The 21,493-nt window shown below is 49.6% G+C and overlaps 1 protein-coding gene across 1 annotated transcript in view; it reads right to left on the bottom strand.

Annotated features, from left to right (window-relative positions):
- LOC148219966 (uncharacterized) overlaps positions 1–21,493 on the bottom strand; it is a 61,401-nt gene that overhangs the window by 23,829 nt on the left and 16,079 nt on the right. The window contains exons 4-7 of the mRNA XM_088157036.1: positions 14,711–14,816; positions 10,467–10,536; positions 5,136–5,240; positions 140–200 (exon numbers count right to left, since the gene is read on the bottom strand). Coding sequence (XP_088013162.1) covers positions 140–200; positions 5,136–5,149 — 75 coding nt within the window. The 5' untranslated portion in view covers positions 5,150–5,240; positions 10,467–10,536; positions 14,711–14,816. The remainder of the gene's footprint in view (positions 1–139; positions 201–5,135; positions 5,241–10,466; positions 10,537–14,710; positions 14,817–21,493) is intronic.

Here is a 21,493-nt window from a genome sequence, read left to right as displayed (position 1 = left end):
GATTTGCCCCTTTTGCCGTAGTCCCTGCCACAAAATTCAACACCAAATGTAAAAACTTCTTTTCCTTCACTCCACCCCCGGATCCAACAGATAAAAATCACAATTTAATTTGGGGTTTCCCCCTTTCTGCTGCACTCACCCTTTGCAGAGCCCGGGGAGGACAGATCCCACTGCAGGAAAGCACAGGAACATCCCAGCTCCTAGACAAGGAACAAAAACCGTGTCCAATTAGCACAGCTTTCCTAAAGATCCTAAACTATTGCTTCCACGAGTCAGGCTGAGGCAGAGAATTCCATTCATTTCAGCCTCCTTAGATTAGAGAAAAAGTTCAAGTTTCTGGTCGAGATAAATAAGATTTCCTTAAAGCAGTTTAACAGCTGCACAAAAAAAAAAAAAAAAAAAAAAAACACCCAAAACTAGGAAAGAAAAAAAAAAAAAGAAAAAGGAGAAGTGAAGACATCCATTTTCTGCAATCAGTGGCAGGTGCAAGTCAAGGGCATGGCCTTTAGCAGGACCCAGGGCTTGGCCACAGCTCTGCCAATTAATCATCCAGCAAAATGCACTTGACAGCTTGGAGAAGGCTCCGATTCCTTTTCTCATGATTGCTCTGCTAATTCCGTCTTGGAAGTTGCAGAGAGCAGCAGAGATTTGGGGAAAAGCTCTCAAAGCTTTGGGTGCTGGGGGGGGTTTCAGCATTTTGAGCTGGTTCAGACACTCAGAGCTCACTGGGGGAGGATTTCTCCAGGGCTGGCAGTTCTCCTGTGCTGGTTTTTTAATAAAGTTTTTCTTTACACCCTTTCCGTTTTAAACCTGCCTTGCTTTTACTCCCAATCCTATCTCACAACAAAAATAAGTATTTTGCTGAACCACCACACTAAATTAGTGTTTCTGCCCAGTTTCAAACTAAAACCAAAACATCTCCCCAGTGTTCATCTCTGCCTGGTTTCTTTTAGGAGTGCCAGAATTCCTTCTCTTGTTTCATTGCAGGCAAAGCTGGTGAGGATTGATTCCTGAAGGCACAGCTGGAGTGCCAAAGGTGGAAAAGGACCAAAGGTGATCTCCGAGGTGACCCCAAGGAATCAGAGCTGCCTACAGAGCAGCGGGGATCCCACAGTGTCCCCCTAAAACTGCTGGGGAAGAGGAGGAAGCAGCCACTGGTGTGTGTGAGTTACCCTGGGGCTGAAGAGGGGTAAAACTGGCTGAGATGTGGGGTGTCCCACAGCCCCCAAACCCCCCCTTCTGGGCAGGAAAACCCCCCAGGGCAGGTCAGAGCAGCTTCACCCCACGTTCCCCTCTTCCCCCTGGCGTCTCCCAGACTGGAGCAGCTCCCAGGGGACTGGGCCATGTCACTGCAGCTTTATGTAAGGGCTGCCTGCTGGTGCTATTTTTAGGCCTGTTAATAAAAAGGATTGTTCATCATTATAGCAGCTTAGCAGGCACAAATCACAGCCCTGCTGAATCTTTGGGGGAAGTGATGTGATTCATCCCACTAATCCCCTAAATCCCAGCTCCACTAAATGGGTTGGAGGCCCAGACCTCTGGGTTCCTCTTCCACTCTGCTTTCTGGGGTGGCACATCTCCTATTTGTGCTCCTATTTCCCTCCCAAACCCAGAACCTGAGCCCTACAGCACCACCTAAAGCTGAGCTTAACTGAGCCAAACATTCCTAAGGTGCAGCCTAAAGAAGTTTCTTTTTTTTTTTTCCCCTTGAAATAGAAAAGTAAATGAAAAATGCTTTTGCTGGAAGCAGCTCCAGCAGTGAATTATCCCCGAGGTGGGAATGCAGGGCAGGAGCTGGGAGGGCTCAGTTTGGGAGGAAGGACAGGTGGATGTGGAATGGAATTTGCATGGACACAGCTCCTGTGGAAGCTGAATGAGCCAATGGAAGGGACCCAGGAGGAGCAGCAGAGTCCAGCTCCTCATTTATTCTGTTTCCTCAAGCTCAAAAAGAGAGGTGAGCTCTTCAGTGAAAAAGGTGGATAGGGACAAGGAGAGTGAAAATCCTTGGAATATTCTGGATATGTGAAGCCCTCAGAGAGCTGAGGATATTTACTTTGGCACCAGGGCAAAATTCAATGACTTCAGGTTGTGTCTTGGTGGAAATATCCGAGTTTGCCACTCACCAGGGAATGCCAGGGGGGGGAAATCCCTGAAATTCCCTTTCTGTCCCACTCACCCAGCAGGGCTCTGGGGTCACTGCCCACATTGCCTTGACCTTGGGAATACAAAGAGAATTTCTGGGAAACCCTTTCCAACTGAACCCCACGGCTGTGCCAGCAGCACGTGGAGATCTTCCCACTGCAGCCCTGCCCCTGGGGCTTCGGGATTAAATTAGGATTACATTTCTCAGCCTCTAAAAAAAAAAAAAAAAAGAAAAAACAAAAAACCCAGCAAAGGATGAAACGTGGGATTAACAGTCTGGGCAAATCTGTTGGTTGCTCAAAGATCTTGAGCGGGTAATATGGAGATTTTGGGAAATTAGGAGTTTGAAGTGCTGTGGAGCAGCCTGAGCTGGGTTTACAGCTAAACCCCCCTAATCCCTCGGATTCCCAAAGTCCATGTGAAGAGCTGGAGGGTGCTGCAAGATTCCCTATTTTCCAGAGCTGTATATTTTTATGGGATGCTGTATTTCCCTGTGTGGTGGCTGTGAGCAGTTGGGGTCACCTGGGATAGTGAAGGTGGATGGGGAGGAATGAGCCAATCCTTAACTGAAATCATTCTGGGCTTCTGTGGCTCTGTGACCTAAATCCACCCCCAATCCACGAACTGGTTAAACCCTCCTTCGCCTCACTACCAGCTATAAGAGCCTCAGGTGGCTCTTTAAAATGCTGTTTATTCTATTTAGATGATACAGCAATTCAGGGCTCGTGGGTGACAAGAGCCCAGCCCACAGGTTTTTCAGCTACAGGGTTTGTCTGAAACCTCTCTAGTTATGGTTACAATGCATTCTATACTTTTTTTTACAGAACATCATATTCTATGATAACTAATTAATACTTCTCCTATCACCTATATCCTATCCTAACTACTACCATCACCATATTCATGGTACTATTCTCCAATCGCTAAAAGTTAGTGTGTTCCAGTTTAAGCTAAAAGTTTTCAGTTTTCTTGCAGTGGAAATTGTTGAGATCTTTCTTTCCACTTGCATCATGGCATTTTTGTTTGCTCAGGTACCTGTCCCCGGCCAGGTGTGTGCTGCTCTGCCTCTCAGCCATCCCGAGATGGATGGAAATCATTAAAATCCTGCCCACTCAGCACAGCCACTGCTTTTCTGGGGGGAATATGGGACAGGAGCACGTGGGACAACCAAGGGCACTGCTCCATAAATCCCTTCCTTAAACACTAAACGGGGTGGGGTTTGTATTTCATTTGTATTTCCCAGCCCTTTCTAACCCAAACTATTCTGTGATTCGATGAGGAGATTTTCTCCACCAGAAACTTGAGAGCAACGAGGAAAAGGAGGGGATTGAGAACGAATCAGTCACATTAGGCCACTGTAGAAACAACTCCATTTGGAATTAAAGTGACATTAATTAGTAACTTGATTTTCTGAGAGTGGAACTGAAAACACTGTGCACTGGGATATTAACACTTAATAAAGCATATTCCCACGATTTGGCTGCTGCTTGGATTTGTGTAGTCATTCTTTTTATTCTTATTCAGTTTGACTGGTGGTGTGGATGGGAATGGATGGGAATGGATGGATATGAAATTAATGGGTCAGGACACCTCCAATTTCCTGATTCCAGTGACTCAAACTTGGATTTTATTCAGTAACTAAAAGAAAATTCCCCCTTAGTGTAGAATTACAGAAAAGAGTCTTAGAGTCAGGGAAAACAGCATCCATTGTGCTTTTCCTTGGAAGTTCCCTTAAAAGGTTTAATTTAGAATTTTGATGCTGAACGAATTTTTTTTTTTTTTCCTTCAAAAACAAAATTAATCAGCTGTCAATGCTGCAAATTTAAATTCTCTATTCACTAATGTTTAATAATCCCACTGCAGAATAATGCATTAAGGAGGAAAAGAAGCCAGCCCACTCCATGTGGCTTTGGTGTGCCTGGAGGACTGGCACTTGAAATCCTGCAGATGAAAGGCTCCCCCTTTTATCCCTGCACCGACAGCGGCAGCCCTGAAACTAAAGGGCTTGAAGGGGAATAATTGGCTCTTTAGAGGAGCACAAACCCAACAATGTCCTCGCTGCCTCTCCAGCTCTCTCCTGCATCTGTCTCGGCGCTCCCCGCTTTGTAGAAATTAATTAAATAATGAGACCTACAGCGTTCGATCGCAAAAATCTTCTCCCTTTACACTTCGCTCCAAATTGATTTCCAGATGGCTTTGCTGCCTGGGGGCAAGGAGGAGATCCCAGCAGTGGGGAATGGCAGGGGACCCCTCCCTGCCTTTCATTGTCGGGACACCACGAGGTGTCCTCCCAAAAAAATGACACGTGAGGAGAGAACTGCACTTTATTCCCCATATTTTAAATTGGCAGATTGGAAACAGGAGGATTTTGTGGCTGATTTTCCTCCGTGCCTGGGATGTGCTGGGCTCATGCCGGCCACTCTGGGGCTCCTGCATCCCTCCCCAATCCTCGCTCAGGGCTCGGTGCCAGCAGGGTTCCACTGGGCCAAGCGAGAAGTGGGTGCTCACTCGAGCTGAAAACATCCCCGTGCTGGCACTCCTGGCCTACTTAAACCCTATTTTAAGCCTGGAAATGTGGCTTCAATGTCCTGAGGGCTGAGTAACGCCCTGAGGACCGAGGTGAGCTCCAGCCCAGGTCACTGGGGGTGCTGCAGAGACTTTTTAAGTCTCTTTTTAATTTAATTCCTTGTGCATTTGCTCCACTAACCACTGGGATTTTTATTTTTTTTTTTGCCGTGCAGCTTTTAAAGCTCAGAAGTGGCCCCAAAGCCGGGGGAGCTGAGTTCTCTCCCTGCCCTTGGTGTTTGTGCGCTTTTGTTTCGCAGCTGGATGGGAGCTGGAGCTGCTCTCTCTGGCCACAATCCTGCAAACAGGAAGCCGAGCTAATCCGAAAAGGATGCTCCCCCTGCTCCCTCCCGAACGGAAACCGGGCTGTGTGTGACTGACGAATCCTAATGGTTCCCAAATGTGCTCAACCAAAAAGCCCTTCCTACCTGGGCGTGGACATCAAAGCGGGGCTTTGGACCACCCGTGTTCGGGGGTTTCTTCCTCGGGATGAACTTTCCAGCACATCTGGAACGGCTTGAGCTGAGGGCAACCTGTGTGCACAACAAAAATGCCGATGAAAAGCTCGCGGCCAATCTTTGGTGCTGTGCCGGCAGCTGCAGAGGCTTTGGGAGCCCGTTCTGCAACACCGGGGCTCCTTTCTCACGGATCTGTGCCTTTAAATGCAGCTCTTAACCAACACCAGAATAGTTCTTTATATTATTGAGAAGTAAAAACTCAGCTCGAACCCCAGATTTCAAGAGGTCTAAATCTGAATTCCCTCTGCTCCAATGCTTCTAGAATATCCCTTGATTTGTGACGGCATGTGAAAGTCATTCTTATTTTTACCCTCCTTCTCCATATGAGAAAGGAAACACAGTCCATTTGCTGCAAGCCCCTCAGCATCTGCTGATTTGTCAGTTTGATTTAGCTGAGAAGCCTTCACGGTGCTGCAGAGGGGCTGCTCAGGCAGCCTGGCTGCACAAAATTCCTGCTCCTGGACCAGCAGGAGAGGCTCCAGTGGGGCACTGAGACAGCTCTGCTTTGTCACTGCTGCTGTGGCCCACAAATGCTGGGAGCTGGCCACTCCAGAATTCCCTGGGCAGCCCCTGCTAATCCCTCACCACCTTTCCCATGGGGAAATTCCTGCTGCTGTCCCCCCTCAGCCTGTCCCAGCACAGCCTCTCCTCCTGTCCCTGCTCCTTGGGATAAAATCCCAAATCCTCCTTGGCTGTCCCCTCCTGTCAGAGCCACAAGGTCCCTCCTGAGGCTCCTTTTCTCCAGGCTGAGCCCTTCAGGAATTCTCCAGCCCCCTCCACGTGGCTCCTGTCCCCAGGATTTGAGGTTTGGCCCTGGTGACACAATCCAGGTGCCATCAGCCTTATGCCAGCCTCTCCCTTCTCTGGCTGTAATTTTATTTGTGGGATGCTGCACTTGCTGGTGCCTCTGATCCTGGCTGGGATTCTCCCTCTCCTGCTGTGTGGCAAACAGAGCTGCAGGAAGAGCCTGCAAGTTCCCAGCAGGTTGTGCTGCTCAGCTCCAGCTGCTGGAGCCTTCCTTGGACTCTCCTGCTCCTGAAATCAGGGAGTGAGGAGCTCCTGGCCAGCATCCCCTCTTTGGAGCCTCCCACAACTTTGGATCTGCTCCTTTTCTCACAGTGAGGAATTCCAAGTTGCTTTTCCCATTGCAAATATTTACCCTGAGCATCCTCTCCAAAGCTCCTTTTTTTTTTTTTTGCAACTGGCTTGGAAAATCCCAGTGTCCAGCAGCAAGAATTCAGGATGTGGCAGCTCTGGGCCTGGGATCCTTCTCCTGCTGTTCCAGCCCTTTGCCACCACCTGCCTGTGAGCACAGCCCTTCCAGGGGCTGCTGAGCCAGGAGGTGACATAAAAGTGACATAAAAATAGTGCTCAGACCTTAAAAGCAGCTGTGGAGCATTTACCCCAGAGAAGAAATAGATATAAAACACGCAGGGAATTTTATTTCCCTTTGCATCCGTGCTTCTTAAAGCCAAAAAAAAAAAGAGGGAGCTGGCCTTTAAGCCTTCAATTAATTGAACAAAGATTTCAAAATTGTTCAATTGGTTTCATTAGGAAGTGTATAATAGAATAATAAAGTAAAACAAATGATATAAAGCAGACCCACTAATTAGCTCTACATGATTGATACAGCTTTGGACGAGGCATTTGATCTCAAACAAAATGCAGTTCCTTGTTAAGAGGATTTTTAATTGATGTGCAGAGAGGTATTAGATGATGTTGGAAAATAATTACTCCAAAGCTACTCATGCATTTGGCTGAACATAACAAATGAAGTTTGGGCTCTGGATCTGGCGGAGTGGACACGTGCTAATTAATAATGAGAGGAACAAGCATCTTCCAGGGGCTTTAACCCAGTGTTTACCAGGAGATTGCGTTGCAATTATGCTCCATAATGAGCTTGTCATCCCAGAGAAATCCACATTACTCACATGTCAGTGGCGACTGGGAGTGGCACAGCCCAGCTCTGGTTCTGCTCCTCCCAGGAATGGGGGAACAGCCCTGAAGCAGCCTGCAAATGGTGCACAGGGACATTTGGGTTCCCTTCACCCCAAAAATCTGAGATTTAGGCTCCTGCAGCTGGGCTGGGGAGCCTTGGAGAGGGAGATGCAGGATCAGGCTCTGGGGTGACCACTCTGCCATTTCCAGTGGGGATAACAAACCTGCCAAGGAGCTGCAGAGCCAACCTGTGGATTCCCCACTCCTGGAAGCCCCAGACTGGGCTGGCAGCACCCTGGGATAATGGGAAGTGTCCCTGCTCTGCTTTAAGGTCCCTCCAGCACAAACCATGGGATGTTTATTCCACAATCCCTGGGGATGGCTCCTCCTCACCCCCAGCAGCAGGAGCAGATCCTTTCATCCCTGCAAACTCAGGCCTGAATCCTCTGGGTCCTGCTGGCCCTTAGAAACCAAAGAAACTCTTCAAACTTCGCTGCTTTACGGGAAAACTCCCTTTTGATTTGGAATGAACACCACCACACTTAATCCCAAAAATCCCTTTTGGATTTTGGGTTTTCTGGATTTGCCACCCTGGGAAAAGGGATTATCTAAAGCAAGAGGAGCTCCTGCCTGCAAACATTCCCGATTCACTGACTGGCCAAGTGTCACTCCTTTGTCATGTGCCACATTCCCTGCAGCTCCAGCACACAACTCGTCGGATTTTTCGCCCCAAGTCTCACTTTTTCCTCCTTCAAAGCAATGCCTGTGACACTTCCCCGCCATGGCTTTATATTTGTACTGAAATGTGTGTTTGGTGGGTGAGAGTGCGGCGTGGTTTGAACAGTTGTCAGAAGTTTTATTTTTGGAAGAACACACAGAAGATTTGGTGAGCTAATTAAGAGTTTGTGAAGTTTCCTGGAGAAATGAGAAAGGCCCAAACCTGCTCCAAAGCGAGTTTTTCCACTCTATTCCTCGTTTGCCACCTCCTCCTCCTCCTCTAGTTTATAAATCTGTTAATTAATGGTGTTTATTCTCCTGCTGGCCCCGCCTGAGCCATGGCTTGGTGATTATATGATTAGGCAGCGATGATAACGCATGTGGGAAAAGGTATTTATTGTGTGTGTGGGCTCCCCATCGCTATGGAAACAGGCAAATATTTGCAGACCTCCACTCCTGATTAATACCTCCCCTATTATATAAAGTCTGGATGAGGAGAATTCCCGGTGACAGTTTCCCTACGTGTGTAGCAGGCTCATCAAACTCCGGTAATTTAAGGCTTTAAATTTCCCCACCAGCCATTTCATCAGCGACACAAGTGCTGCGAATTATTTTTAAACCTCTTGCTTCCCATCTCGGGGAGAGAGAGAGAGAGGAGTGTTATTACAAGCAGGTTTCTCCCTGGAGGGAAGGAGGGAGGCAGCTACAGTGACAGTGAGAGTGTGGGATCACCCCTGCAATGGGAAATGACGATGGCAGGATTCCGTGGACACCGCGACTCCTGTGACGAGCGGGGACAGTGGCACGGGGGAGGGACGGTGCAAGGTCCAACTTCCTGGGGGGATGAAACTTTCTTCCACCTGGAATTCCCTAGTGCAAGAAAACCTTCAGGAGAATCTGCCCGACGTGGCCTTGCAGCTCGTGACACAGTGCTGGGAGCTCCAGGTTTCCGGGAAGGATTCCTTGGGACGGCTCGGAGCAGGCAGAAAGAATTCTGCAGGAAGTGAGAGGAGCCTCTCCCGCTCATCTGCAGGGCCTTGGGGCATCTCTGGCAACATCTGCAGGCACCTCGGGCAAAATCCTCTCCCTGCTGAATGGAGAATTCGCTGTGACCTCCAAAGGGCCACGACTCTGTCCCCGTGGCACCCCAAGCCCAGGCCTGGGGAGGGAAGAGCTTTGCCCTGCTCTGTCACTCTTGCTCCAGGAATTCTCTTCTCAGTCCAGTTGGGTTTCACAAGTCCCTGCTTTAATGGCTGTGCCCAAGGTGCTGAGCCAGGCTTAAATCCGTGTTTACAACCCCAGCAAACAGAGGTTCCAGCTGCTGCCAGCCTGTGCTGGGGTGCCAATCCCAGGTGCCATCCCACGGGGTGTGGAGCAGGTGCCTACCTGGATGTGCTTTGCATGCCCCTCTCCCTATGGAGAATTTGGGAACTGAGTCATGGAGGTGATGGCCGAGACCGAGTTCTTGAGAAGACCCAAAAGATTTTGTGAAAAATGCTAAAATAAAATCATCAAGTCACGGAATCACAGAGTGTCCTGAGCTGCAAGAGAACTTTTTCCAGCTGAAACGCTTCTGGGAGCCTGGGATTGGTATTTCGAGTGCCAAAAGGATCAGTTCTACCTGGTGCTCCCCCCAGAATTTGGGCACATGGATGCTGGCTCTGGTTCCCTCCACCAAGGAACCTCCAATTCTTCATTCCCTCCTCTGAGGAGCCCCATGACTGCCTGGCAATTTGTCACAATGACAGAGGTGGGCTCCTGCACGGGAAATGTTTAAATCAAGCAGCAATTAATGCATTGTGAAGCACTTGAGGTAATTGTGTAATGAGCCCCGCATTACCTGGAGTAGGAACACATTTCCCAGCGAACCCAGCAGGGAAACAATGTGGGTGATTTTGGGGTGTGAAGTGTTCTTGTGCCAGGGCACCGTGAGCCCAAATCCTGCAGAAATGCCATCCTGCCTGAGCTGTGTGACCAGAGCCCAGCGCTGCTCCCAAATATCCGAGCTGAGCCTGCTCCATCCTCCTGGACTTTTGTTATTTCCCAAAAAATCAGCTTGGGGAAATCCTGCCAGCCCAGCAGTGCCCCAGGGAGAGGGGGAAATCAGCCCCTGCTGCCTGTGCAGGAGTTTCCCACTGCCCCTCTCTGGAATTCTGCTTTTCCAGGAGCTGGCAGGGACAGGCAGCAAAGCTCCTGCCCCAGGGACCCCAAAAACTCCCCCGTGTGGGAAACTCCTCCCATCATCTTCCTCACTCCCAAAGAATTGACCTGGACCCTCCCAGCAGCAAACACCCTCTGTGGGAAGGCAAAGCCTGACTCGATGCTTTTTAGTTTATAAGGAAAAAGATTTCTTTTTGAAAAACTGAGCTGGGGGAAGGTGTCCCTGCCTGAGGCTTGCAATGAGATGAATTTCCAGGTCCCTGCCAGGGATTTGCTGATTTTCCAGCTCCTCTTTGGTTTTCCCAGGAATCAGCCCAGCTCTGGGACTTTGAGAAGAAAGAATCCCTGGGACATCACATTTGTGTTTTTCATGATGCTCCCAGAGCTGCTGAGCAAGGCAAGTCCCCCCTGTGCTGGCACCTTTACCTTTCAAAGATGCTGATCCCATTTTCTCCTTCTCAGCTGCCCGCTCCCGGAGTTTATTCAATTCCTGGTGCTGCACAATAAAAATCAATAAAAAGCATTTATTATAAAGTACCAGAGATTCAAATAACTGGCAGAGCAAGGATGCACACTTCACACAAAATGTGATTTATGCTCTGCAGAGGGGAAAACATCCAGTAAGCAGAAAAGGAACTTTTATTGTCTTGCCAATGAATCGCTGTCCCGCTTTAGCCACACTTAACAGACAGCAAAATGTTATTTAATAACATTCATTTAGCAGTTTATTATCCATAGCACCGAGGTAAATAACGAGCTAGCAGGGACTTTAATCAGGTCAGTGCAGTGGCTGCCTCAGTTTCCAAGGTTCCACTCATTTCCCAAAGCCCGGGGCAGCTGGGGCAGAGTTCCAGGGATGGGTGGCACTCGCAGCACCCTGGCACAGTGGAAGGTGTCCCTGCCACCTTCCTTTGTGTGACAAAACATTCCAGGATGCTCTCACAGCATTCCCTGGGGATAGGCAGCTTCATTTTCCATGGGGAACTCAGATCCTCACCCACAGCCAGTCCTGTGCACTTCCCAAAGTGTTCCCATTGTCCCCAGGGAGTGTCCCCAGGACCATTCCATGGATCCCTGCTGCCTTTCCCAGCCAGGCTGTGTCCCCAGGACCATTCCATGGATCTGTGCTGCCTTTCCCAGCCAGGCTGTGTCCCCAGGGACCATTCCATGGATCTGTGCTGCCTTTCCCAGCCAGGCTGTGTCCCCAGGGACCATTCCATGGATCTGTGCTGCCTTTCCCAGCCAGGCTGTGTCCCCAGGGACCATTCCATGGATCCCTGCTGCCTTTCCCAGCCAGGCTGTGTCCCCAGGACCATTCCATGGATCCCTGCTGCCTTTCCCAGCCAGGCTGTGTCCCCAGGATGTTCCTGGAATTCCAGGCTAGAGTTTCTCAGGAGGAGAAGCTGTTGCTGGAACCCTGCAATTCCTCAGAATGTTTTTGCCCCATGGAGCCAGCCCTTTTCAAGGCTGTAAATATATAAATATGCCTTGGCTCCTCCTGGCTGCTGCTCCTTCAACATTTATGAGCCCTTATGAATATGCAAATGGCAGCTAATGGCTGCAGACTGGTGCTGAGTTCATTCATATTTCATAGCAGGATGGGAGCAGAGCCACGCCCATCAATTTTGGACAAACACGGCCCTTTCATTAATTAATCATTCATTAAAATAGGGCAGCACTCTGGATTTGGTGTTTCACAGGAAAAGGGGTTTTTGGGAAAAGTTTCCTGGGAATTTTCCTCCTTGGGAATCTTCCAGGATGAGCAGAGTGGGAGATGGGCTCACAAAATTCTGCCTGTCTTGTTCCCAAGGATTTGCTGCCTTTGGAATTCCAAAGGGTTTCAACTTGAAACTCCTGAAAATCCCTTTTTTTTTTTTTTTGTGGGGATTTTGGTGCCCAGAGCACAGCCAGTGCTGTCATTTATCCCAGGGCTGGGCAGTAAGAACCTGTTCAAAGTCTCCAGATCCCATCAAAAACCCTCTGGTTTATGGCTCTCTGTGGAAAGGGAAAGCTTTTGATGAGGTGCATGAGCAGTGACCTCATAAATTGCAAAAAAAAAAAAAAAGAAAATGTAAACATGGATTGGAAAAAAGCTTTTGGAAACCTAACTTTAATAACAATTTAAACTGCCTTAAATATTTATGTGCCTGGTCTCAGCACAGCTTGTAATTAGAGAAGATGATTTCTCTTTTTGTGCATTTTTGGTGCATTTTGAGGCTGTGCTGCCACCAGGTTCTGACATTCCAATCTCAGCAGAGTTAAAAAATGAAATAAAAAAAGGATAATTTCTTTTTTTTTTTTCCCCCACCTTAATAGAAAGATAAAGCAGTGCCATCATTGCTGCGTTTGCAGTACAATCTCAGGGTTTAGCAATGTTGATAATCTTCTTTTGATGCTAATTAATTACAAGTAATCATAAAAACAAATGAAAAGCACTATAGTTGCAGCAGGGTTGATTTTTTTTTTTTTTTATGCTTATGAAATAATGCATCTTTATGCATTTGTTTATTTGCCATGGAAAAAAAAAATGTAATCTATATTCATAGGCAAAGAGCCTCAGCACGTGGGGCTGCACAGCACTCCCAGCTCCAGCTGCTTTTCCCTTTTTCCCAAAAGTGCAAATCCCAAAGTCCATCATCCCTGCAAGGATGGATGTTTGTCCACAGCGTTGGGAATAGGGATTTTAAAGGAAATGCTGCTTGTTTGGAGCTAAAAAACTCATCCAGGACGACTCCACATCAATCGCAGGGACTCCTAAAATAAAGGGGGGAAAAAGGACCTGGTGCTGCCTCCTTCAGCCCAGCCTTGTGTTGGCCATGAAATCCTCCCTGTCTTGGGGTTTTGGGGATGGAAAAGCCTCATTTGCCATCCGGGATTTGTGGAATGAGAATTCTCTGGAATTCTCCGAGATGTCGCTGCCCATCTCCTCCTGCCTGGGAAATCAATTCTTGTCGGGGTGGCTGCAGCTGCTCCTTGGGATCCTCTGGGATCTTTTTTTGGGGAGGAAGGAGCAGAGCCAGGTCACAAAACTTCCTCGTGGCCTGGCCAGGGCTGGGGGGGCTGAGTCACAGACAACTCATTATCCTCATTATCGCCACTTTGTGTAATGACCTAATTGCTGGAAGGGGGCCCCCAATTCCCTGGCAGCTTCCAGGAGTGAGAAACAGAAGCTTTAATGGGATTGGGGTGAAAACGACTCCAACAGGGCCGGAGGCCTCTCCCCGGAGCTTTTAAACTTCGTCATTTCCCCTGTGCCAGCACAGCGGGGTCTGGTGGGCTCCGAGCCGGGCAGTGCCCTCTGAGTGCCCACTGTGTGCCCACTGTGTGCCCACTGTGCCCTCTGTGTGCCCTCTGTGTGCCCATTGAGTGCCCTCTGTGCCCTGTGTGTGCCCTGTGTGCCCTGTGTGTGCCCTGTGTGCCCTCTGTGCCCTGTGTGTGCCCTCTGTGCCCTGTGTGTGCCCTCTGTGTGCCCTGTGTGTGCCCTCTGTGTGCCCTGTGTGTGCCCTGTGTGTGCCCTGTGTGTGCCCTCTGTGTGCCCTGTGTGTGCCCTCTGTGTGTGCCCTGTGTGTGCCCTGTGTGTGCCCTCTGTGTGTGCCCTGTGTGTGCCCTGTGTGTGCCCTGTGTGTGCCCTGTGTGTGCCCTGTGTGCCCTCTGTGTGCCCTGTGTGTGCCCACTGTGTGTGCCCACTGTGCCCTCTGAGTGCCCTCTGTGTGCCCTGTGTGTGCCCTGTGTGCCCTGTGTGTGCCCTCTGTGTGCCCTGTGTGTGCCCTCTGTGTGCCCTGTGTGCCCTGTGTGCCCTGTGTGTGCCCTCTGTGTGCCCTGTGTGTGCCCTGTGTGTGCCCTGTGTGTGCCCTCTGTGCCCTGTGTGTGCCCTGTGTGTGCCCTGTGTGTGCCCTCTGTGTGCCCTCTGTGCCCTCTGTGCCCTGTGTGTGCCCTGTGTGCCCTGTGTGTGCCCTGTGTGTGCCCTCTGTGCCCTCTGTGCCCTGTGTGTGCCCTGTGTGTGCCCTCTGTGCCCTGTGTGTGCCCTGTGTGTGCCCTGTGTGTGCCCTCTGTGCCCTGTGTGTGCCCTCTGTGCCCTGTGTGTGCCCTGTGTGTGCCCTGTGTGTGCCCTCTGTGTGCCCTGTGTGTGCCCTGTGTGTGCCCTCTGTGCCCCCTGTGCCCCCTGTGCCCCCTGTGCCCCCTGTGCCCTCTGTGCCCCCCTGTCCCCCCTGTGCCCCCTGTCCCCCCTGTGCCCTCTGTGCCCCCTGTGCCCTCTGCCAGCCGCAGGGCTCTCGGCAGGGCTGGGCTCGGCTCCGGTTCGGATCTGCAGCGAGAGCAGAGGTGCTGAAGCTCCTCAGCACGTTTTTGTTAATCAAATGCTACGGAATTAACACGAGCTACAATAATTGCCTTGTTAGATGGAAATGAAGCCCTGCTCCCAGACACGGAATCTGGAGTGTGACTCACTGTTCCAACCACATTTAGATTGTTGTCAGTACAATTAGGATTTGGAATTTACAAGTGGAGAAGGGGGGGGGAGTTTATTTTATTTAATCAATCGCTATAGCAACGACAAAATTCAACAGGAGACGTTCCCCGTGCCACGTCCAGGGGGTTGGATTTGTTCCCCCCCGTCCCCGGGGAAAAACAAACTCCCAAACTTTGAGAAAAGCAGATTTTTCAGAGCTTACCCCGCTGAGGGATTCCAGGCCAGCTCCTTCTTCCCTTTGGAATCCACAAGTTCCCATCTCAGAATTCCTGTCTTGGCACTTTCCCTGGGAATGGGGGAATCTTTCTCTGCAAGGGAAAAACGAACAATTTCTTTATTTAAGCTCTGATGAACTCTTCATACGGAGCAAAGAACAAAAGAACTGATTTTCCAGGAATGCTTTCCTTAACCCAACCAATCCAGAGTGATGCCAAAGCTCTGTGCTGCCATTGCCAGCTGTGGAACACAAATCCCAATATCCCTGAAAACGCTCATGTGAGGAATGCAGGGATTCTGCTTCCCTCTCTGCCTCTGTCTTTACAAGGTGCTGCCTTTTCAGGAGCTTTTCCCGGATTTTCTCCTTCCAGAAAAATCTCTCCAAAGGGCTGAATTCCCTTCCTTGTGAGTGCCCGAGGGGAGGCAAGCTCCAGCTTTTTGCTCCGGGGGCGGGGGGGAAATTCCATCCAGAATAAAATGGATGGCTTTGAACCTTCAGGTAAATATTATGGGATGCACACAAAGGTGGTGATGAAGTCCTGACACCCTACACGGGGCAGGAATATTCCTGGAGCTGGGAGCTGCACCTGGCCCCATTAATAACCCCCTTCAGGTTGCTTTTGTGCTGACCCTGAGCTTCCAGGTGTAAGGAAGCAGGCACATGTGGCAGCCAGATGTCCTGCACCTCCTGAAATATTAATCAGGAGATGTGCCTCGTTATTAGAGCCCCAGTCTTGCACGTCGGCTGTGACAGATGGAAAAAAAAAAAAAAAAAAAAAACAACGGGGAAATGTATTTAACATTCCTGCTCGTTCCTTAAAAAATAATTATCTGATTAAATGTGCCAAATGTGATTTTCATTTTTCCGTCGTCCTCGTCGTCCTGGTAGGAGTGGAGTTCAATCGGCAGCGAGGCAGTGCTGAGCTCTGACAGGAATCACAAAAGGAGCAGCTCAGGCAGGCAGCTTAAACTCGGACTGAGCACTTAGGCCAGGCTTAGGCACTGACAGCCAGGGCTTTGGACTCTAAACATAACATGTGAATGACACCGGAGGAGCCTTGGCACTGGGCTGGGATTGTCAGGGATCTGCAGGATTCCCTGGGATTGTCAGGGATCTGCAGGATTCCCTGGGATCTCCAGGATTCTCTGGGATTTTCAAGGATCTGCAGCCCAAAAAAGTGCTGGGATTGTCAGGGATCTCCAGGATTCTCTGGAATTTTCAAGGATCTCCAGGATTCTCTGAGATCTCCATCCTGAAAAAGGTGCTGGGATTCTCTGGGATCTCCAGGATTCTCTGGGATTTTCAAGGATCTCCAGCCCAAAAAGGTGCTGGGATTGTCAGGGATCTCCAGGATTCTCTCTGGGATCTCCAGGATTCTCTGGGATCTCCAGGATTTTCTCTGGGATTTCCAGGGATTTCTGAGAGCTGCTCCCACTGAAGCCCCTGGAGCTCAAGAAACTCCTGCTTGGAGGTTTTTAATTCCTGCTCCCCCAGAGCTGTGTTAGAATAAGGCCCGGCTTTAATTGCAGTGTGAGGAGGGGTAAAAGGTATGATTTCCAAAAGGACACAATACTCGGGATATTTATGGCCCCATTTAGTGCCTTGCTTTGCTTTAAAGAGGTGGGGATTTACATGTGTTAAGTGCTCCTACAAATCTCCTTTACCCTTTCCTGGAAAAGGCCAACACAATAATAATTGTTAAATTTATGTGTCAAGACGTCTGTACTGTAGAGTTCCCCACAATTCCTGCCTCTGCTTCCTTTCCCTGAATTGTCTCCATCGGAATTCCAGGGATCCAACCGAGCTGCTGCCCGTGCTAGCCAGAAATTTGGGAAATTTTTATGCTTAAATTTAAATAAAATGTAATGACATGATCACAATTTACTCATAGAATCCTTTGGAATCACAGAACTGAGGTTGGAATAGACCAAGCTAAAGTTAATAAAATGTAATGACATGATCACAATTTACTCATAGAATCCTTTGGAATCACAGATCTGAGGTTTCAAGAGATCCAAGACCACGGCACATCCACAGGGTTGTTCAATGCCTCCAGTGCCTTTTCCAGGGCGGAGTTTTCCCTAAAACCCAAGCAGGAGCATGCAGGCAATCAGGGGAGCATCCTTTGCCGTGCAGCCGGAGCCGGAGGGTGCAGGAAATGTCAGAGGCGCTAATCAGCTGTTAATTACTGTTTGTTTCTCCTCTCCCGAAGCCCTGCAGTTCGTGTGGCTGCAAAAGGCTCTCGGTGTTTGTGTGCTGCAGCCCTGGAGAAAGCGTTTTTTCCCAAGGCCCTGCTAGGCAGGCAGATCCTCGGCAGAACGGTGTGTTCCCAGCGAGGCGTGTGAGGCTGAGATTTATCACAGTTTGCTTTTTTAGAGCCTCCCGTTTTCCTCAGCCTCTGCTGCGTGCGCTGCTATTCCGAGCTCTGCCTCCCCTGCTGGGCTCGGCTCGGTTCACCTACCTGTGGATTTGGGATGAGGGGTCACAGTCCCGGCAGGAATGTGGCAGGAATTCCAATTCCTTGGCAAGGAATTCCTTCCCAAAATCCCACCTAACCCGACGGGCAAACCATTCCCTGTGTCCTCCATCCCTCTGCAGCCCCTTCGGCATCTGAGCTCTCCCTGAACCTTTCCTGGACCCTGGGGCCTCCCCCCCTAACCTGGATCTCCACTTCCAGCTCCAGAGAAAATCCCAAGGCACAAATCCCAGCTCCTGGTGCCAGATTATTTCATCCTCCCCTAACCTGGATCTCCACTTCCAGCTCCAGAGAAAATCCCAAAGTACAAATCCCAGCTCCTGGTGCCAGATTATTTCATCCTGCCCTAATCTGGATCTCCAGTTCCAGCTCCAGACAAAGTCCCAAGGTACAAATCCAACTTTAAATCCCAGCTCCTGGTGCCAGATGATTTTGGTTTGCTTTTCCCACACACTCAGGACCATTCCCAGCTCGTGTTGTGCAGCTGTTCGCCCCCAAAAATCCTTTCCTGAGCATCCCCCATTCCCTTCCCTCTCTCCTCATTGCCCTGCCCTAAAATTTCAGTCAGAATTTTGAATTTAGTTCCAGTCAGAGCAGCAAACCCACGGAATAGAGGAGTTAAGAGTTAAAGGCAAGATCATTGCAGGGTTGTTGGAATTGTCTTGATGACAATTTCCAGGTTAGGACTGAGACCCTGCAAAAGTTCAAGCTGTGCAGGAATGGCTGCTCAGGGGGGACAAATCCACAACCTTAGGGATCTGAGGGACTCCCCAGGCTCCTCTGAGTTTATCCATGGCCTTGTCTCCTGTCCTGTCCTGTCTTTTTTGCCTGTTTATCTCCAATCTGTCTATTTAGACTCTCCCTAAACAAGATGGGAATATCTCAGTGCCTGTTTGTAAGACTATTCCTCATCCATCTGTTATTTACATCATTCGTTTTCCTGAGGTGTCTCCAACAAATCCTGGCTGGGTGCTCTGGATGTGTTATTAATAAAACAGCTGTAAAAATATTAACTCTAGGGTCTAATTGTCACTCGTGCCTGGGAGCCAAATCCCTCCTGAACGGATGCTGGGCCCTGGAATGTGGCTGCTCTCCAGAGCCACCCCTGCTCTGTGCTCTGCTCCTGCAGGGATCAGCAGGGACCTTTCCACTGGGCCAGCCTGGCTCTGGGCACTGCCACTGCCCTGTGGTGCCAGGAATGCCACGTGTGCTGTGGTCGAGTTCTCCAAAGCAAGATCATTCTGAGGAAAATCCCGGGATTGAAGCCACCAACAGGTTCTCTCTGTTCTTTATTCCAGTTCATGGCCCTGCTGATTGCTCCTCCTTTGGAAGGGCACCCAGCTCTTGCAGGGACACTTCCCAGAGGAATGTGCTCACTGGGTTTGCTATGAAAACTTCAATTTTGGGGATCTGTGTCTATCCAAGCTCCTGAAGGGAAAGGACACCGGGAATTGGGCTCAGTCCAGGAGCCATGGCTGTGCTTTACCCTGAGCCCTGCTCTGCTGGGAGCTGGAGGCTGAGGATGAGTGTTTGTGGCATTTTTGATGTTTCCATGGGGATTGCTATAGAAACAACTCTGCTACCCCTTCATTTATTAATTTACTTTGTTAGGGAACCAAAGGTAAACCACAGCTCCAAAGAAACAATGGCTTGAAAGAGAATTTCGCCGGCTCCTCCATCCTCATTTCGCAGCACAAGGCCTTGAGTTTGTGTTTAAAGGACAACATTTGCAGCTAATTTAATGCAGTCAAAGGAATGAGATTCCACAAGGTTTCCTTTGAGACTGGAAAACAACAGCTGATCTGTGTCATAACACATTACAGCGAGCTGTGCTTGGTGATTCTGCCGTGGAGCGTCCTGAGCTCCTCAGCCCAGGCTGCTGCAAGGGAGCTGCCATGGCCAGGGACACCTTTTTGGACACCTAAAACCTGAAGGTTTTGAGCTTTCTGTGCTTTTTGATCCTCTGGAGAACACTGCTTTTCACCTGAGGCCTTGGAGAAATCTTCTCAATTTGAGGGATGTAATTAAAATCGTGGTTATTTTGTAATCCTGCCTCTAAGTGAAGACACGAAACCAGTAATGAAGTGGTGCACTAATTAAAAACCACCCACCAGTGATACACACCTTCACCTGCCCGGCCCCAAATCACCTGGGATGGGCAGGGACACAAAGGAAAGGCAGAGCACGGGGTGCTTTTGGTTTTGCACATCCCTGGCATCAGTGGAAGTGCTGCTGATGTAACCCAATACCCAGAGTGCCATAAAGGACCCCGAAGGGTCCTCACATCACTTCGTTTTTGTGGTGGGGATGTAAAAGCATCAAAAAAGCCACCCTGACATTTGAGAGAGTTTTCAAGCCCACCCTGGGCTCCAGCTCCTTCCCAAGGTCTCAGCCCTCAGTGATTGTTGTGTCTCTGTAGCTCAGCTTGTTTTCCTCCTGTTCTTTTCTTTCATGTAGGAGTTTTGTTGATGTGCTTTTTTAAACAACAAAGAGATATTTTCCTCTTTTTATGAGAGATCCCCTGCCTTAGCAGCATGAAAATGTGCCACGGTTTGGGTGGGGAGGTGCCATGGGCAGAATCCATCCCAGGTTTCTCCCAACCCTGTCCTGGAGCTGTGCATTCAGGAAAAAGCAGGGAATGTGTCTTTGGGATGGGATTAATGTCACTGTGCCCTCAGCAAAAACTGCTTTTCCCTGTGGAACAGCCCAGGGGACAAACAAGGTGAGCTGGGAGCAGCTGCAGTGCTGGCCTGGATTCTGCTCCATCCCAGCAGCTCAGGCTGGAATTGGGGCTGGCATTGTCTCCCAAGGGAGATAAAAACTGGCTAAAATCCCCCAGAATTGTCCTGGAGGCTGCAGAGGGACTGGGACTGGTGCAGGAATGGCCAGCACATCTCCATATGGCAGCCAGCTTCTCCTGGCGGCCCCAAATCGAGTTAGGCTGAGGAGCTGGAATTACATTTCACTGTTATTTTTAATATTTGAAATGGAGCTTAGATTGCAGGCCTGGTGCTGCTCCAGGGGGACAAGTATCCATGGATAATTTCTCTGCTTCAGAGGGACCAGGAGAAATGGCAGGAGGAAAAAAAAAATAAAAAACCATATTCCAGAAAGGATTGCTTGGATCTTACATGGGAATGCTTGGAATCCAGGGGAGCACATTTGGAGAGGGAGGCATTCACTGCATCCTGTGGAAAGGAAAGATTCCTGTGCAAATGCAAGGGAAATCCAAATGTCCCAGTGCAGAACCCACCCTCACTGGGCAGGGATTTATCATGGAATGGACCCCAAAGGCCAGGCTGGCTCCTCTCTGGACAAGCTTGTCCCCATTCCACAGTGGTGGAAAAAAACAAAAAAAAACCAAAACCAAACAAACCCCGTGCAAAGCTGGCATCCAGGCACAGCCTCTCTGACACAAAGAACCCAAATGATCCTTTGCAAACCTGGCTCCTTGTCTCCAGAAAGGATCTGCAGCTTTTACAGATGAACAGACATTTCCTGCCCTACTTTAAATTGGGGCAGATTTCCAAAAATGTTTGGGTATGAGAAGCCAGGGGGTCCTTGGGAAGTGGTGACACCTGTGACAAGGAGCAGCCTGTCTGAGAGTGTGTTCTCAGGAGAGAAAAGGCACTTCCTGAGGCGTGATCCCAGATCCTCAGAGGTATTTTGGGACCTCTGAAGCCAAGAGCTTGCCCAGAGCTGTGGAATTCTGGAATGTTTTAGGCTGGGAGGGATTTTAAGGATCAGCTCCTTCCACCCCACGAGGTTGCTCCAAACCCTGATGTCCAACCTGGCCTTGGACAGGGCCAGGGATCCAGAGGTCTCCCCACCCTCCCAGGCAGGAATTCCTTCCCAAAATCCCCTCTAACCCTCCCTTTTTCCTTACAGCTCTTCCCTGCCATCCGCAGCCTCCTTTAGCCCCAGAAATCCTAAAAAACCTCCCTCTGCTCTCAGTGCTTGAATATTTTCCATTTGACAACGGCCTGGACAGACTCTTGCTCTGAGGGAAGGTTTATGAAAAGTGGTCACAGCCCAAGCCCAGTTAAGGGTTCCCCAATGAATGATGGAATTCAGGGGAAATGAGGGATTTCAAGCAGCCCAGTGCCCGTTTTACAGCACTCATCAAGTGGCACAGAGGGCACTGGTGGCTCTCTGGGGCCAGCTCAGTGTCCCCTGCTGGGGCTGCCGTGGCAGCAGCTCCAGCACAGCCTGCAGCTGCAGCAGGAATTGCACAGGATGCTGTGTCACACATGAGTGACTCCCGGGCAGCCCAAGTGACAGATGCATTTCCT

Source organism: Sturnus vulgaris, chromosome Z, assembly GCF_052056855.1.
Source record: "Sturnus vulgaris isolate bStuVul1 chromosome Z, bStuVul1.hap1, whole genome shotgun sequence".
In the NCBI taxonomy this organism is placed as follows: Eukaryota; Metazoa; Chordata; class Aves; order Passeriformes; family Sturnidae; genus Sturnus; species Sturnus vulgaris.
The sequence above is the reverse complement of the archived record's forward strand: the minus strand, read 5'-3'. Positions and strand labels throughout refer to the sequence as shown.